General features: G+C 46.9%; 1 protein-coding gene and 2 long non-coding RNA genes across 3 annotated transcripts; 2 read left to right on the top strand and 1 right to left on the bottom strand.

The window, feature by feature from the left end:
- Nucleotides 1-6,065: 6,065 nt before the first annotated feature.
- Nucleotides 6,066-8,567, bottom strand: CCN1 (cellular communication network factor 1). The gene is made up of 5 exons (XM_064147934.1): nucleotides 8,452-8,567; nucleotides 8,128-8,344; nucleotides 7,435-7,782; nucleotides 7,107-7,309; nucleotides 6,066-7,000 (listed from the first exon to the last, which is right to left on the bottom strand). Exons 1-5 carry the CDS (start codon nucleotides 8,509-8,511, stop codon nucleotides 6,701-6,703), a joined length of 1,128 nt encoding a protein of 375 aa, XP_064004004.1. The 5' UTR covers nucleotides 8,512-8,567; the 3' UTR covers nucleotides 6,066-6,700.
- A 1,545-nt stretch (nucleotides 8,568-10,112) lies between these two features.
- On the top strand, nucleotides 10,113-11,059 carry LOC135177901 (uncharacterized). Its single transcript, XR_010303229.1, has 2 exons — nucleotides 10,113-10,287; nucleotides 10,379-11,059. It is a non-coding gene; the product is annotated as an uncharacterized LOC135177901 (long non-coding RNA).
- A 3,111-nt stretch (nucleotides 11,060-14,170) lies between these two features.
- Nucleotides 14,171-14,868, top strand: LOC135177900 (uncharacterized). The gene is made up of 2 exons (XR_010303228.1): nucleotides 14,171-14,383; nucleotides 14,701-14,868. It is a non-coding gene; the product is annotated as an uncharacterized LOC135177900 (long non-coding RNA).
- Nucleotides 14,869-17,839: the final 2,971 nt, after the last annotated feature.

Below are 17,839 nucleotides of genomic sequence, written 5' to 3'. Positions count from 1 at the left end.
CTGGGAATGTATGACACCTTGTGAGAGCAGGCTTTCAAAGAGCAAATAGACAGCTGTGATGATGTCACTGCAGGCCTTATTTGGTCACAAACAGTTCATTCTGCTTTCTTAAATCCCACGATCTTTTCCTGAAAACATTTATTCTTCCTCTCTCTCTCTCTCTCTCTCCAAAGGAGAAAATATCTTGAATTTGTGTTTATGTTGTTGCTATGACATTCATTTAAACTGTATGCAGATGCAAGTTCTGTTAATAAGAGAAAAAAAAAGTGAACCCTGTGTTTCAGTGAACAAAGATTACCCTGTGTTTGTATGAAAATGTTGCTATGGCAGTGCATATGGTTTTATTTGGAGGAAATTTGTGGTGAAAGGGAAGGAAGTCACATGCATGCAAGACAAGAAATGGCAGCAAAACCAGCTTGAAATAAATACTGAAACTGAAAGGGGAATTGGCAGATGGAAAACCAGGGAAAAAAACAAGGTAGTTGCTCGCTGCCTAAGCAAATGTGCTTCCACTGTGTCCCACCAGATCTCAGTGACCCGTCAGACTGTCACTTAGCTCTAATGGTGCTTTTATTGCAGGGCCTTGTTTCCCTCATTAGCTCTGTGCATTGTGACGTTTTTTGGTTTGGAAGGAAAGTTCTACTGGCTTGGAGTGATTTCACCACTGCTAACTTCTCTTGCCGAAAAGCATTTCCAGGCTATCTTACTGTAGTAGGCTTTTTGGCAGGAAAAACAGAGTGATAAAATAGGGAAAGGCAATAGAGCTTTACCCACCCTTGAGGCAAAGGGAAGTCTTTGTGGACTTAGTGGCTTCTGCTAGTGATAGAAACAGTAGATTGGCTGGGTAACAGCTTGGACTGGATGATCTTGGAGGTCTCTTCCAACTTGGTTGATTCTATGATTCTAATTTCCTTTTAACTAGCACAGTAGTCCTCATAGGTGTCTATTCCCCTTGCATTATCCTTCTTTTTGCATCAGTTGCATCAGTATAACTGTGAGGTTGCATGACAAGTCAAAATGTGTTAAAAGTAATCTGCCAAAGAAGAGAGAGAAATGGGAGGGAGGATCATGATTTAGAGAATAAATTGCCACACTGTATGCTGGCCAGCTCCTGCATGATTCCAGCTGGTAGAGAAAGTGGAAATGTTCACACTGGCAATTTCTTCCTATCATCCCAAATCTGCCTCAAAAGAGGAAGAAGTGACTGTGAAAGCTGCTGTTGCCTTCCCAGTCCTTGCTTAGAGGCTTTTTGCTGACTTGTATGGTAGTGCCAGAACTTGTCCATTTTGCCAAGATTGCCAGTAAGGGAGTATGCCTAAGCAAGGTAAAAATGGAGTTGATGGATGTATAGATACTAAGGAAAATAGCAGACAGGGGTGGCATTAAAAGTTTGCCTGAGAAATCCCCATCACTTTCATATCTAAACTCCCAGTGGCATCTTTTGACCATTTTTTTCCCAACCTCCACTTCCGTCTGTGCTTAGGCATCCATATGGGTTTTAATGGGATTGTTCCACTACAGCATGAGTATCTACTTCTGTAGAGTAAAAGAGATTGTCCTGATTTAAGTTCTCATTAATAGCCTTGCTGGTTTTGTAGCCATAATGTTTCAATGTCTGATTTCATCAAAATTGGTAATTAACTATTATCCAACCTGTTTTGTCTAAGATGCTGAAAGAAATCAGTAGTTACAGAGAAACTGGTGTCTTTGAATCAGTTGGTATGCTAGGGTTCTTTTGAACTGGTGTTCAGTGTTCTCAAAATAGTGCTGGACTACCCTGCTGTTTGACTGATGTTTGTAATGGAATCCCTTCATTCTCCCTGAAATCATGGGGTTAAGTTGTTAATGTGTGTGTCCTAGCTATATTCCCACATGGGCAAATCTATGCAACCTACCTTTACATTTCTTCTATCTGGGAAACAGAGAGCTTGTAAAATCTTGTGTAATCTTTTTCTCCTGGACAGCTGTTACATTGCATCCTCTAAGTGGTTGTAGTTCAGGACAGATGAAGTTGCTTATGTGAATGGTGCCTTGGAGTCTTTCAGGATCTTCTCCAATATAAATTGTGTATGTAGAAGTCATAACTCTGCAGGGTTTTTTTTCGGGGGGCAGGGAAATCATACCACAGTGGATATCATTTATTCACTTTCTTGGTGACTGTTTTTTACAGGATAATAGGAGCAGATGCTTGTTGTATCATTCTGTTGTGGTTGAAGTCTTCCTTTACAGGATTTATATTACAGTGTCTTGGTTCTAATTTGAATTTCCCAGAGACTCAAATATAGTTGATAGAACCAATAACAATTTATAGGATGCTCTTTCCCAAAGAAAAGGAATTAGATGGAGAGAGAGGAAAAGTAAGCACACACAAATAAATAATCTCACTCCAATTTGGAAGTTAAAAGAAGGAAATTTTAACATTTAATACAAGGTATATGAGGTAGGGAAGTTACAAAGGTATAGGGAAAGAAAAACAAGATACAAAATGTGCAAATACAACCAGATTTTGATGGCAGTGGGTTTGTCCTCCTGTCCTCCTTGTGGGTGATGACCACATGGAGAAAAAAAGAGCAGCAGGAAACTGAAGGGTGATGATTGCTGGCAAGCAGGAGGCAGGGAAGAGAGAGAGAGAAACAGGGAATCCCCCTGCTTGTATTGATCTTAGACTGGGAGTGGGCTAAACCACCACACCTGGTAGTGTTCAGACCCACCCCTGGGGAAGGGTCAAGACCACCTGGGGTCAGGTTCAAGACCACTCCCCCAGCAGGGTTAACCATGTACATACAGGCTTTTCTAGACACCAAGTCTCATGGGCAGTTCAATGCAGTTCAGCTACTGATGAGTTAAAAACCTTTATAGGTGTCTCCAAAGTTAGTTGTATGTTATTGCTTTCACTGTGCACCCCCACATTTCTGTGTGCTTTTTAATACACGGCTACGTAACGTGGAGAAAAATGTTACAAAGGTGGAAAAATAGGGACATGTCTAAGTGAAAAAATAGGCTTGAGGCAGAGCAGCCAGTAAAACTACACAACCTTCCACTGCTGTATGCTAAGCTCTCTGGGCACTGTATGGAAACACTTCCACTGATTAAATAGCAGTAAACTAAAATGTGCACATGCGTCAAAGTGCTTTGCTGCAGGGTCAGCTCAAAGGGCAAGCACTGGGCAAGAGCAAGCCTCTGGTGTAACACATTGAACTGCTTCCATGTAGGTGGGTAGGTTTGGCTTCCAACTCTAAAAGACCATCCACTGCAGAGTTCTTTGTTTCAGTCCTCAAGACCCATGGAGTAGCCTCAGTGGACTGAGAACTGGGAATTCTCCCACAGCAATCCCACTGATCCACAGCATCTACCTGTTTTCTCACAGACCACCAGCTTCCCACTAGAAGCAGGGTGATGAGCCTGACTCCTAGAAGATGTCCACTGAAAGGTCAGGCAACTCAATGGGGGCTGCTTTGCTGTGGGCTTTGCAGTAATTTGGGTGTGGAGTGTAGATGATCTTATGGCTGAGCTCAGCAAGGGTTATTTAGTAGCTTGACTGTCCCACTGTCTGTAAGACTTCACCTATTCTCCATCTGCTGCCCATTCATGAGAGCAAGCTATCAGCATCCCATGAGTGTATTTCATGTCATCAGGGAAGTCTGGTCTATTTTATTTTGGTTCCAATGATGCAGCACTTAAGGCAGCAGAAACTTTGTCTTCACTGTGTTGCCTTCATTAGTAGAGAAGCTTTTCTATGTAACCCTGACTACGTGGAAGCCTTGTGAAGAAGTGCATTGAATACAAGACAACATGTTCCTGCAGTCCGAAGTGTGGTTTGACAAACGCTGCTTCTGGTGGCAGCAGCAGATTCAGCAAACTGTCCCGTGCCACCACACTCCATCCTCTGGTGACTCCCACACTTGCACCTGCACAGCTGCCTGGGGGCCTTGTATCACAGATTTGGGCAGCTTGAATATGAAGAGCCAGAGGACCAGGGGCTGACTTGAGAGGGGAGAGGTGGGAGAGATGAAGTCCTGGCTGCTGTGGGGAGGACGTGCTGAACCCCGTGCTCGCAGGTTTCGGCAGTGCTGCTGGCCCTCTGGCCGGCTGGGACACCTCAGGCAGGAGAACAGGATCTGCTAGTCTCTGCCCAGCTCCCAGGGGCTCCAGGTAGTGCAAGTGGCTTTGTTTTTGGAATTTGAACTGCTCGATGGCCTGCCAGTGACACCTATTGAAAACTTCCTGCTTCTTGTCGCGTACATTATCCATTGTGTTCCTAACTCCTCATCTTTCAGCGTTCATCTTGAAGGATATTGACATTTTAGGATTTGACTAAATATATTTGACACTGAGGTGCCCGAGGGTCCTTGCTGATTTGCATCCAGCAAAGGAGCCTGTGCTTTTATCATGTATATTTTCATGCCAAGTATTAAGGGTTTTTTTCCTGCTGTACCAGCAGAGGTTGTAAAAATGGCACTTCAGGTGGGAGTTGAAAGGGCCACTTCTGTTTGCTTGTGGTGTGCATGTTACAGGCATACAGACTTACACAGCGTGTATAGTTAACATGTGTATGTAGTTTTCCAAGGACCTGTTACTTACGTTGAAGATGGGTGTCACTCAAGTGTAAGTGGCAGGACACGGCAAGGAATGCACACGCAGCTGGAGTGTATCTGTGAGCAGTGTGTTCAGTGTGTTCCTCTTCCTCTCTTTCACGTAAAATGACATAGAAAGCTGATGAGTCCTCAGTGGCTGATGTAGTGAAGTGGCCATTACTAGATGTAAGTAGAAGCCAAACAAAAGCTCTTTTACTGTCAACAAATACTCTACAGACAAGTTTAGGTACAGCTGAGACTGGTGGCCAGGTGGTGAATTCCAAAACAGCTCAAGCTTTGAATGCCTTCAGGGAAAGAACTTGACTGAACACAAGAGAGATGGCTGTAATTTCTCAGGCAAGGCATTAGCTGCCAGAGATGAGCTTCTGAAATACTTGGCCATTTCTTTTATTGAAATATTCATGTCTAATCTAATAAAAAGCTTTTTGGCTTTTCTGCAGCTGGCTATATGACTCTGTATGACATCCCTTCACAACTCTAAAACCTCAAAATAGTCTTTTATGAGAAGTAACTTTCTCACTGAAGACTGTGGGAGGACATTTTGCCAGAGAACTAAACTAACCAGTCAGAAGAAAGCAAGCAAACAACAACAACCACCAGGAAAAAAAACCCTGTTGCAGTTTTCCTTTCAGTTTTGCCTGTTGAGCAGCTTTATGCTAACCAAAACAGCATAAATGTTTGATGCTTTTTCAGACCCTACTTGTAAGTTCACTTTTAAAATGTCATCTTTAACTGCGTGCCAGCAAGCTGTCTTGCAGCTCCCTTGGTTAGCCAAATGTCATTTGTGTCCCAAAGCATAAAGTGCAATTATGTGCATAAAAAGTACGAAGAGGAGGTGAGGAAAGGAGTAGCTGTTTTGCCTTTTACTCTGTTGAAAAAGTACTTGAAATTCTTCACATTCTTTTCCCGCTAACAGAATGTTTACTTTTCATCACTGGGTTATTAGGATTAACAAAAGTCATTGCTTCGAGTTCATTTAATTTGAATTCAGTGAAAGCAAACTACCTCCTGCAGACTGTAGGAAACATTCTTCTGCCACAGAAATGGAGTAATTTGCAAGAAGCAGCCACCAGAAAGTGTGAGACCTGACTGAGACCACTTCCACTGCAACGTTCAACATCAGGGTGCATGTGCTGCATTCTAATGAAGTACCTTATGCTGCGAATTCTAGGACAGTCTGAATAATCTGACACTCTAATTACCATTTCAGTCTATCAAACGTTTGCCTTCAATGCCAGGAAATTTTTTGTGTATATGCTTTCTAAAGCATGGGGTTGCAGACTGCATCCACTACTTCAAATATGTCATTTGCCCACAGAATTAAGAATAAGTTCCTTACTGTATCAGTAGACGACCTTATTTTAGCTTTTAGAGGACCTGAGCCTTTCAGCATTTAAAGTTTTCACAGAAAGCTTTTGCACGTGCTGTATTTAAGTCTCTTGCCCATCAGAATGCTCTACGAAGAGGAGCTAGGTAAATATTTCTTTATTAAATGATTAATTCCATAAATAAATTCTTTTAATTCATTGAATATAAAATTAAAATCATTTACAACTTATTCCAGTATTACAGGGGCTGGAAGGGGTTAAAAAAAAAAAAGAACAAAACCCCCAAAAAAGCTACAGTTTGATAAATAAAATATTCAGCTTTAAAACAACTGATTTCTGTTTGCCATTTAACTACAGTTGGTACATAATAGCTGCCACTGTGAACACCCCACAAGTGCCCACCTCAGGAAGGAATGTAACTTCCAACTCGGTTGGGAAAGGGTGAGAGAAGGAGGGAAGGGTAGAAGCATAGTGTTAAATTGAACAGGATAGAAAAGAATTTTCATAACCAGAACAAAACATTTATCTGATCACTTACAAACAGAAAACAGTATATAATTAGAGAAGGTGCTCCAAAAAGAAGCAGTAAAGTTGCTCCAATACTATGAAGCTTTAAGTATGCTTAAATTTCTGTTGCATTAGTGTCCAGTTGCACAGTGCACTCTTGTAACATCTCAATGTTGCCCTCAAATGGGCAAGGCACCATTTCCATCAGAGGTTCTTTCTCCATGGCTGGTTACTTCAAAATTCCATTTAGCATCCCACCCCCAGAATGATTCAGTCCCTAAATTTGTGAATGTCATTGACTAGTCTGTAGTAGGGATAAGCTTCATTTGCATGTGGACAGTTGTAGTTGCATCGGCAAGACTGGATCATCATAACATTCTTGGTGAAGGTTTCCCCATCATCGCAACGGAATCTGATCTTGACAGTCCTGGTCTGCTGGGGTGTACAGCACCTGCCATCCACACAGGAGCCACAGTACTTGGGACGGTACTTCTTCACACTGGAACATCCAGCATAAGTAAACTTCACTGGAGATGGGGACTTCTTAGTCTTGGTGCATTTTTTTCCTTTCTGTAAAGGACAGGCAATAATATTATTAGCAAGACATCTTTCTCCAATGTTTACCCTCTCCCCAAAGCAGTTTGGAAAGAGCATCATCAGAGGAGTCTGCATTTACCTTTAGGGAAGCATAGCTAGGCTGGCCACATGGCCTCACTTCACATATCCTGGTCTCTTTGATGAGCTTGCAGTCAGGATTGTCATTGGTAACCCTCGTGGAGATTCCAGTTCCACACGTCTTTGAGCACTGGGACCAGGAGGTTGTTTGCACAATGCATTTGGGATTCTCAAAAGCTCGGCCTTGTGGCTCAGACCCAAAAACTGGAAAATAAAAAGGAGGGTTTAGCATACATTCTCTCACCAGGTTTCTTTTTTTCCAATCAAGGTCTAAGGAGTCGTGTAGCCATCCTCCCACCTCCTCCCCTTAACTGTCAACCCATACTCACCAGGTAGCATCTTCAGGCCTCCCTTCACAATGGCAATTAGCTCATTGTTCCTGGTTAGTTCGCCTTCAGAATCATCCAGACCAAACTCTTTGCTGAAGAAGCCTTCCAGCTCATCCAGCACACCCTTGTTTTCATCGCAGACCCACTCTTCACAGCATTGCCCAGGGACTTTGACCAGCTTAGGGCTGGGACAGCCCAGGTTGGGCAGGGAGAGCTCCTGCGGGCAGAGCGGGATGCAGCCCACAGCTCCATCTATGCACGTACACTGGTGTTTACAGTTGGGCTGGAAGCTTTCGCCGTTCTGGTAGATTTTGGAGTTATATTCACACGGTCTGCCCTCGGACTGTGCTGCAGAGATCGACAGAGAAGGAAAGGTGGGAGTCAGCGGCGGGAGTCGCTGGTTTAAGCACAGGTATTAGCTGGTCTGTTAAATTCGATTTACGGCGGAGCTCCCTGTAACCCCCCGGAGACGCGGGGCCAGAACAATAAGTTAGTCAGGAATCACTTTTCCTTATGTGCGTTTAGCGGAGCCCAGACATACTGAATCGCATTCCAGACTGCTGAAGTCATGTGCCTTTCTGCCAAGCTACCAACAACAAAGCATAACCATACAAGGACTCGAAATTACTAAACTCGGGCACTACGGGGACCAGGGGCTTTTCTCCCGGGAGAGGCGGACAGTGAACCGCTTACCTCTGCAGATGCCTTTCAGCGCGGCGGGGCTGGCGCCGAAGTTGCACTCTAGTCCCTTAGTGTGGTCGCAGGGCTGCGTCCGACTGCAGTCCTCGTTCAGCTGCTTAGCGCAGACCTTGCAGCAGCCACAGCCGTCCGGTACCAGCCCCACGCCTGGGGCGCACTGCGGAACCGCCGCCGGGCACTGGCAGACGGCGGGGCACAGCGAGCCCAGAGCCTGCGGAGCGGAACGGAGCAGAGCGGCCGCCGGTGAGTGCCGGGAGCGACACGACCCGCCGCCTCCCCGTACCACCCCCCATCTCTTGACAGAGCCGCGGTACTCACCAGGCGGGCCAAGCAGAGGAGAGCGGCTGCCAGAGCGGGGCGAGTGCCCGCGAAGCCCATGTCTAGCGCCGGCGGTGCGAGAGCGAAGGACAGCGGTAGGCTGCGAGCGGGAGCGGGGCCGGCGCGGTCTGAGGCAGCGGCGGGCGCGACCGCCTTATATGGGGCGCGGGGGCCGCCGCGTGCGCCGCGGCGCTGACGTCGCGCGTTCCGGGCCGCGGCCGCGTCCAGCGCTCGCGGCATCCCAGGAATGCGGCTGGCGCGCGGCGCGGCCGCCCCGCCCCGCCCCGTCTCCCGGCACCGCGGCCGCTGGCGGCGGCCCCGCCGCGGGGGGTCTCCCGCCCGCCCCCGCCGGGCCCGCTGCCTCCCGCCGCCGCCGGGGCCCGCTGCCTCCCGCCGCCGCCGGGTCCCGCTTTTCGGGCAGCAGGGCGCGAGTCGGGGGTCTCGTCGTGGGGCTGGCTCCTTCCGTAGGGCGCACGCCCGGAGCGGCGCCGCCGCTGCACGGCCGAGGCTCTTCCTCGTTACGCGGAGTTTTTCTCCCCGTTCGCTTCACAGATGCGCCTAAACATGAGGATGCTTATGGAGCTTTTTGCACTAGGGGCTGTGTCGGTGGGTGTCCCGCAGGAGCTGGCCCCGGGCCGCTTAAGTCCAGCCCCGCGCCCGGCCAGCTGCGCGGCCAGCAGCAAGGAGATGCGCATCTGCCGCCTGCCCGGGACCCGCTCCGGCGCGGCCGTTCACGGCTGCCGCGCATCACTTGCGTGTTCCATAGACTAACCCGGTGGTACTTGGGATTGTTTCTGTATTACTGCGGCTCAGGGGAGCCACAGAACCTTTCAGGGGTTGTGCCAGAGCATGAGAGCCTGGCGGTGCCCAGCATGCAACCAGGTGCCCCTGTACCAGGCCGGGAGTGAAGGAAATCCTGGGCCCGCTGCTAACAGCCATCCTTTGGCCTGTGCATCTTTGGGTTTAGTGTCCCGCACTCGACTTGGGCGTCCTCGAATAGTATTTCCTTGTTGAAGGTTAAGATTTGGGGTAGGGGAGGAGAGTTTAAGCTTCTGTTGTGGCGTCTTTTCATGGCTGTAAGTATTTCCAGATGGGGATTTAGACACCAGACGTAACAATATTTCCATATTTGGTATAGCAGTAGCCTGCATTTTTCACATTTTTCTACTCTGTTATCCAACCACAAAGCATTCTTGACAGCTTCAGATGTTGTTAAATATAGCCTTAACTTCTGTTCCCAGGGCAGGAAATTCTTTGGAATTCCTGTTTTTCACGCAATCTGTCTATCATGATTTAGGAGAATTGTGCTGGAGGAGCCAACTGGCGTTATACTGCAGTTTGCTCCTTTATTGAAAAAAGCCCAGCAGTTGAGCCTGCTGCCCAACGGCGTTACCGTAAGTCCCATTCCAGGGATTTTTCTTTGCAAATGAGATTATTGTTCCGAACGCAAGTTCGGGTTTGGTTTTTCTTTTTTCTTTTTTTTTTTTTTTTTCGGTGGCCTTCGAGGCTGGAAGGTGGAGAGGCAGATTCGAGGGGAGGCAAAACTTTGTAAAAAACCCTCCGAAACCCGTGAAAAACGGAGGGGGGAGGGGGCAAGTGGGACAGTGGCGAGGGAGGGGGCTGCGATTAACCCGTCCGCGTCGCATTCCCGTACAGTAAGTGTCTGTCTGCGCCGCTCCCAAAGGATGGCCAGTCAGGGAGGGGGAGCAGCCGCAGCCTCTCGGCTCGGAGGAGCGAACCCCGGACCTCTCGTCGCCTGCCCAGTACCACGGCCGAAAGGGTTACAGGCAGAATCGTTTCCCGGGGACTGAGTGGGGACTGTGCACATGGCTCTGGGTAAGTGCTGCTTCCAGTGCAGCTCCATCTGCTCAGGGGCCGGGGAGGCGTGTGCCGGCGTGTGTGAGCGCTGTGGTGGTTTGTGTTTCAGTACCCGCAGGAATAATAACGCTGCCTTGTTGGACCTTGCCGGAGCCGCAGAAAAAGGAGATTTGTTGTTGTTCTGGGAGCACTGCTCCTGGCCTTGGCTTTGGCCGGAGGAGAGGGACCAGGGGGACGCCGGTGGCACCCGGAGGGGCACAGACAATGGGCCTCTGTCTCCAGTCAGCCGGGAGGCAGCAGCAGACCGAAACCTCACGGCGGGCTTTTCGAAAACATGCCCCGTTCTGTTTGGCTTCTCCTATGCGCGCCCCTCTACGCGGCTCCAGCCCCGGCGGACGGCGCGGAGCTGACGGAGGTGGTTCGTCGGGGTTGATGGAAGCAGCCCACCACCTTTGACGACCGTCCCGCAGAAACCGCCGCGGATTCGCGCAGCAGCGAGGGGAGCCGCAAAGACACGCTGGGAGAGGGGGTGGCACCGCGACGGGTGTCCTCGTCGGAGGGCACACCGCTGCCACTCCTGGTCCAGGCTGCGGGAGCCCGTCTCGGCCCTCCTGCGCTTCAAAGAATGTCCCCTTCAGGCCAGTGTCCCCAGCACTGGCATCCCTCCTGTTGGCAGTGGCCAGTCCTGCCCCAAACCAGGCCGGATAGAGGGTTGTGGGTTTTTCCTCCCCACGATTTGTTCTCTTGTGTGTTTTTCTTTTAATTCAAGTAAATTAGATTGACTTTTTTACTTTGTAGCAGCTTTGTGGTTTGGAGAAGGTGTCAGGATGAAAGATGCAAGCTCTCTTTGCCCAGAACTCACTCCTCAGAAAGCAGCAGTGGTTTTCTTCAGCACTGTTATGCCTCAGAATTTGACCAGGCAGGACAGTAGCTGAAAGGGAAATTCAAGCTTTAGTTACATGCAGCTGAGGTTGCCACTGTATTCCATTTAGTGTGATTTCTGATGGCAGGAGCTATTTTATATGTCCATTAAGAAATGTACAGAGACCACCAGCAAACTTAGATGGTTGCCAGTGATGGTAGTAATGACTTTCCATCCCTACTGATTGGCTGAGCCCCAGCTGGTAATGAGGAGGAGCAGGATGCAGTCACGTTTCCAAACTCCAAACTAAGTATCCAAGCTGTCTTTCTTTGGTTTTATAGGTTAAGTTTTTCACTGTGGTACTTCAGTTTTAAATCTGGTACTTCTTTTTCCCAGGATGACTCTTTACACAGCAGCATCGTCGTGATCTGAATGAACAAGTCTGTCATCCAACACACTTTGATAATTAAATATTTCAAAACTTTCAAAAGAGCAGAAGAACCTAGCAGAAGAGCAGATAGAACCTATCCAATGCCTGGATGAATTGTCCAGGTTTGCTTTTCAGGGATTTATGCAAACACTTATTTATTTAATTATATCTCATCTAAGGATGTGCACCGAGCATTTTGCTTTGATCTATGACTTTTGCAACGTTCAGCACATGCCACAGGAAAAGTCAAATGAATAGTGCCCTTTCTCACTTGGTTTCATGTTTTACCATGCATTCACACAACTTGGATGGGAAACTGTAACTGAACCTACATCTGCTCAAAAAAAACATCACTTCGAAAAGCTTTGAAGCACCTTTTAACAAACCTGTCCTGAATTTCAGCAACACTTGAGTTTCCTTGGAGTTTAGGTTAGATTGTGACCCTTTCATAGTTTCCATGCATGGTTCCCTGACACAAATAATGACCCAGCATTTATCTTGAGGCTATGCCTACATCTCTTGGATGCATGTCAGGAAACAGGAAAAAGTTTGGAGTGTCTCTAAAATTTTGTTCAATGTAAAATACTGTTCCAGATCTTTGTTGTCCCAAGTGAACTGCATCACATTGTGAGGGGTATTTTACTGACTTCTCACCTTTTGTGACACAGGCAATCACTGTTTGTCAGGTAAAGTCTGCTGGGAGCTTGGTTAATGCAAAGCAGGAATTTGAAGCCGTTGGGTTATGTAGCAAGTATAACAGATTTACTGAACATATATACTGTTGTTTTCATAGGCCTGACTCTCTCCAGGGAAGGGACTTCCTAGGGACACAAACTGGGGAAAAATAACTGGCTTATCTTTCCTCTACCTTGAGTCAGTGTTTTGTGGCCATCCGTAGGGACCACAGAGCAGTGTGAAGTGCTTTGTAGGACAGTCTCCTCTGGGTGCTTGTGCTCCCACTGACAGTAAGTAACCAGCACCAAACTACAGCATGCCAGAGGCTTACAATTCTGTGGGTTGTGGAGAAAGAGCAGATTAAATCCACTCTCCAGCCATGTTTTGTAGCATGTTTAACTCTTTTTCCTCTGCCCATCCTTTGCCATGTGTTTCTTCCATCTCTCCTCCTCTTCTCCTTTGCCCTGTTCCAGTCCTTTTTCCCTGTGGCCTTCCCTCTTCTAGTGTTTACCTAGCTTGGGCTGGGCCTCTCCTGCAGCTCCTGCCAGGCCACTGGTTCCTGTCGCACTAAATCAGTCCTCCCGGAGTCAATGGCTCCTCTCAGTCTCTCAGTCACTCACAGGAGGTGCAAATCCAGTGTGGCAAATTAAGCATAGCGGCGCACAGGCAGAGCAGCTGAGTAGCCAGAAGGCTTCAGCAGCTAAAATTCAAGTAGGTTCAGACTTTTTTTTTTTCTTCCTTTGATTTGCTGAGAGTTTATGATCAATTTTGAGTGTGGCATTTCCTATTTGTTTTCTTTCTCTTCCCTACTGCTTTCCCTTCAGCTATGCTCATGTCTGACAGCTTTTGTATGCTCTGTGCCTTGCCAGTGGTTTCTAGTATTTTGAAGGTTTTGCTTTGCAGTGTTTGTGCACTGAGAGGCACTTTGTAGGTGTGCTGCATTTTTTTCTGGCTGCTGTCAAGGTGTTGCAGAGGTTCCCTTTGTGTGAAAGTTGAGACTCCTAATCTAGCAATGGAACAGAGAAGGAAATTTTGATGTAGTATTCAGTTGTGTTCATTGCCATTTCAGTGTGTCAGCTGCACTGCTGTACAGCTGTACCATGCACAGATAGGGGGGCCAGAACAGTAGAACAGAGGCAAGAAGCATCCCTGCTGCTCTGTCCCTGTGTTCCTCCTGAACAGCCAACCAGCAGTGTGTACCACATGGCTTTCTCACCCCAGCTAGATGCAGAAATGCAAAGTAGCTAGAACCAGCTCCTGCTTTGTTCCTCCTGACCAGTCAGAGACTCAGCATAGCTTTGTCACTGTCATTCAAGGATCTGGCAAGGATCTGGCATTAATTTTGTTTCAGTACCAGCCACTACTGTTTCCTCAGTGAGGCAAGTGGGTTATTTGATATACATTCACCTACTCTCACGCATGTGTAGTGATGAGGCTGCAATCAGAAGAGGCACCTTTGCATCAAGCACATCCTTTAGCAGAAGTTTGCAATGAAAAGACTGTTGGGGTTGTGGCTCTCCATGTCACCAAAAAAAAAAAAAATTGGCCCTGGCTAGCACCTGGCTACATATGGGCTTCTTAGTGATGTCTTCCATCTTCAATCATGCAGTACTGTAGCTTTCAAATGAGAGTAATATAGCCTGAAATATTTTTGTATAGTCTAGAACATTTTTTTACAGCTAGGTCTTCTTAGTTTTTTTAAAGGAGGCCAAGGCATCAGGAGCATCCACAGTTTCTTTGCCAGCATCAGCTGAGATAAAGGTCCTAGGCAGACATCCTAACCCAGAGAGTTAATCATCCTAAATGACCCCAGTAGAAACCTCTGAACTTCAAAGTGCTCTGCACCATGCAGGATGTCCCAGCAAAGGAATGGTTGGAAACTGACATCTATAAAAGCCAAATGAGCAAGCTCAATAGAAAATTGCCTATGATGGTAAGGACTTAACTCAAGCTAGCTGAACCTGATTGCAGTCAATCAGGTTGTGCCTGAGAAGTCCTTAATCAAAGCATGCTTCCAGGCTGCAGGCCTTAATGGTTGTCAGATGCTGTCTGCCCGGTCTAGAGCTTAACTGCACCTTGGAGAGATCTGCCTCCTGCTTTTATCTGTGTCATGGGACCCCAGAATATGCTCTCTTCAGTATGTTCAGGTTTGCTTGTTTGTTTTCTTTTTCTGCATTTGAAATTCATGACAAACTTTTCCTTTCCCTTAAGGTGTTTTCTTGCATTCTAGCTGACAACCACAGCTACATTTCCCTAAGGTTAGGATGTACCAGAGATAGGGAAACCCTTTGCCTTCCTTCTTATGTTTTCATTCCCTCCCTGCTGTTCATGTCCTGATGGAACAGTTTTTTGTCGCTGCTACATGGGCATTCAGACGACTTACCTAGCCTTTAAGAACACATTTTCTTAGGGAAAAGAAAGGAAAAAAAAAAGAAATATTGATTATTTTTTTCTTTTCCTGTAGATATGAAGGGAGTCCTGATGTGGCAGGAATCTGTCCTGATCTGACATTTCTGCAGGAAATGTTACGGGATTAATTTCAGAATCCCCTGAGGTGCCTGTTGGCTTTGTCCAGAATCATTACTCACTCTCTGCTACATACACAGGCTTATTAAAACATGGTGAGACCTTAGTTGTGTTTGCTGTGCAACTGTTAATTTCCATTCTGTTCAATCTGGGCTCCCTCGCTTTGTGAGCACCTTGCAGTGGCATATAGCTGTGTTCTTCTGTTGTGCATGCTTGTTTTATGGCACACACTCACTAACTGGTGCAAGAAAGCCAATGACTACCTCCTCCAGGGCTACTGTGCTGCTCGAGATCATTTGCTTGCACTGTTCTCTGGCTTGAGTCCCTTGCTTCTGGTCCATGGTAGTGTAGTGAACAACTCAATGGCAGACAAACAAGTAGACACGATGTCATCCTTGCAGATAGGGAGGACTTGCAAGCAGCCAACAGATCGTGTATGTGCTTTAAGAATGTGGAGACAGAGTTATGATCCAAGAATGTGCAACTAGCTGCCCATCCCAGTGTTCCGTGCCTGCGATTAGGGAGAAGTGCTAAACCATTGCTAGACTTGATCAGCATCCAGTTTTGAAAGCTGTGTCTTGCTCCGTGGAGTTGGTTGAGATGGTTTTTGTAGGGAAGTGAAGAATCAACTCTGTGAATGGAAACACTTCCTTGCCTTATTTCTGCTGGGGGCAAAAATAAAACTCGAGGGAGCTGGCTGGTGAGATATATTGGACTGCTCTGCAAAAGGGTCCTCGTGTGGGCTGCATCCAGGAGCGAGGAGCTGGTGGCTTGCGCAGCCCCAGGAGAAAAAGGACATATCTTTGAGTCAGCCAGGAAGCTTGTCTGCTGCCCACTGTTTTCCCAGGAACCAATGTCCTCAGGAAATAAAAGGTTAGCAGGGGCTATCAGCAGACTGCTTTAGTGCAGAGACTATTTTATGATTGCATTAACATCTCTTTTCCTGTTGTTGTGCAGAAATTATGACTCTTAGTGTTGAGATAAAAGCAGGAGCTCTTTTGTATGGAGCAAGCATTGAAATTTTATGTTAATCATGGAAGAAAATTAGTGTTGGCTGGTGGCTATTCAGTTTTAGAGAAGGTGGGTTTTTGTGATGTTACTCTTTTAACTCTGTGGTCTTCGGTATCTTTTTGTATGCAGTCCACTACCTATTTGCCTGGACTCTGCTTCTGAAACTCCCCATGCACTCAGTTTTTAGACCTAGGGGATGAAACAGGATCAGAACAGAGAAATGGGAGATGGGATGTGTTTTTCACATGAGCAGTGTGTGCTAACATGGTAACGTTTGCAACTGGTTGTGAGAAGAGAGCCTCCAGTTTCAAGGAATGGGTTTTTTTTTTGGGGATGTACCCATGTGGTGCTTAACAGTGGCACATCAAAATAAAAATCATTCATTAAAGGTGCACCATAGTCGTGCTGCTAAAAACACTTCTAGATTATGCACGCTGAAAACAGTAAATATTTAATGTACAGGTCTACTTTTCCTGGTTTACAGATCGCTCCTTGGGCCTGACAGAGCAGCAAGGCAGATGTGTTTATAGCGAGCTCCCAGGCAGGTACAATGCTGCAGTGTTTGGCCTCTGAGCACCGCAGGGGCAGGCTTGAAAAAATAAAAGTGTTCCATTTACACTGGGGGGAAAAAAAATCCTGAGAATGTTTCTATTAATATTAGCTGATGTGAAACTCAAAATTCTACATCTCTGCCCTGGCACATTTAAAAAATAGAGGACTAGCTGGTGGTGGATGAGAATGTGGGGTAAGAAGTGTTTCCCCATTTAGGCAGCCAGTGAAAGGGACAGTCAAAGTGGCAGTTCTTGCAGGGGAGGAGGGTTGTTGCTGAAACACCACTGATGACAGTGGGGTGTGAAAGGAAGAGTTCAGAGGGGAGCAGAGCAGGACAGCAAAGCCTGGGTGTGGAGATGCATGGCTAGGCAGGGGCACAGGCTGGTGTGTGCTGTCTGTGGTTTTACACAGAGGAGGAGCTGAGGCTGGGGACCACAGCTGAGAGTCTGAACGTTATCCATGAACATGTTCCTAAAAGGTGAGAGAGAGCAGATGCTGTGGGGAAAGCACATTCTACAGAGCCCTCCCCACACAGTAGGACACACACACCCCTCCCTTATCTGAGAGATGCTGACAGGGGCAGTGGAAAATCCACTCCTACATTCGGGGAGATTTTTTATATGTCAGTTTTGGTCTTGTCTGAGCACCACCTTCTGATCTCAATTACACTGACGTTAAAGCCGATTAATTAGCACACATTAATTAACTGAAACAACTGACCTTTGAGTTCCTGGAGAGCACCCAAGGAATGGATGACTGCATATGCCTCTCTGTGATTTCCTCAGAAGTTATCCTCAGCTGAGAAGTAGGTTTGTTTCAATAATCTGATTAAACAACTGGCAGCTTTTTTAAGTCTTGAAGGAAAAAAAGATTAACCTCTAAAAAGAGGTTCTTGGGCTAACTTCTCAGAAGAGCTTTCTGTTGCAGAAAAGTAGAGTTAGGAAGTAGAGTGCTTAGCCTAATACAGACTTCTATGAGTATATGTAGCCATATATATACACATATATAATGTAGTAGTCTTCTTAGTGTGTGAATAAAGCTAGGAATCATGGTGTGGTTGACTTGGTTTCAAGACACCAGCTTCATCTGCAGAGGACATCTTTCTCTGACTGCAGGTGACCTGCCATCCTGGGCACAAAAGGGGTTGGGTCCATCCTATGAGTACCTGCTTAGCACAGGACAGCATCAACTTGGTAAAAGCCACTCAATTCCTTGTCTTTCTAAGGCCTTCCAGCACAGGAGTGCCGGACTGTCGTAGCCTTTAAGCCCTGGCTGCAGCTGCCTTGTCTGCAAGCTCTTTTTATGACAAGTCTACTTGGACTTCAGCAAAGCCTTTGACACTGCCACAACAAGCTCCTGGAAAAGCTGGCAGCTCATGGCTTGGACAGATTCACTCTGATGTGGATCAAGAACTGGCTGGAGGGCCAAGAGAGTGGTGGTGAATGGTGCCACATCCAGTTGGCAGCTGTCACTAGTGTGCCCCAGGGATCAGTGCTGGGCCCAGTCCTGTTCAA

This window comes from Pogoniulus pusillus, chromosome 8 (genome assembly GCF_015220805.1).
Source record: "Pogoniulus pusillus isolate bPogPus1 chromosome 8, bPogPus1.pri, whole genome shotgun sequence".
In the NCBI taxonomy this organism is placed as follows: Eukaryota; Metazoa; Chordata; class Aves; order Piciformes; family Lybiidae; genus Pogoniulus; species Pogoniulus pusillus.
The sequence above is the reverse complement of the archived record's forward strand: the minus strand, read 5'-3'. Positions and strand labels throughout refer to the sequence as shown.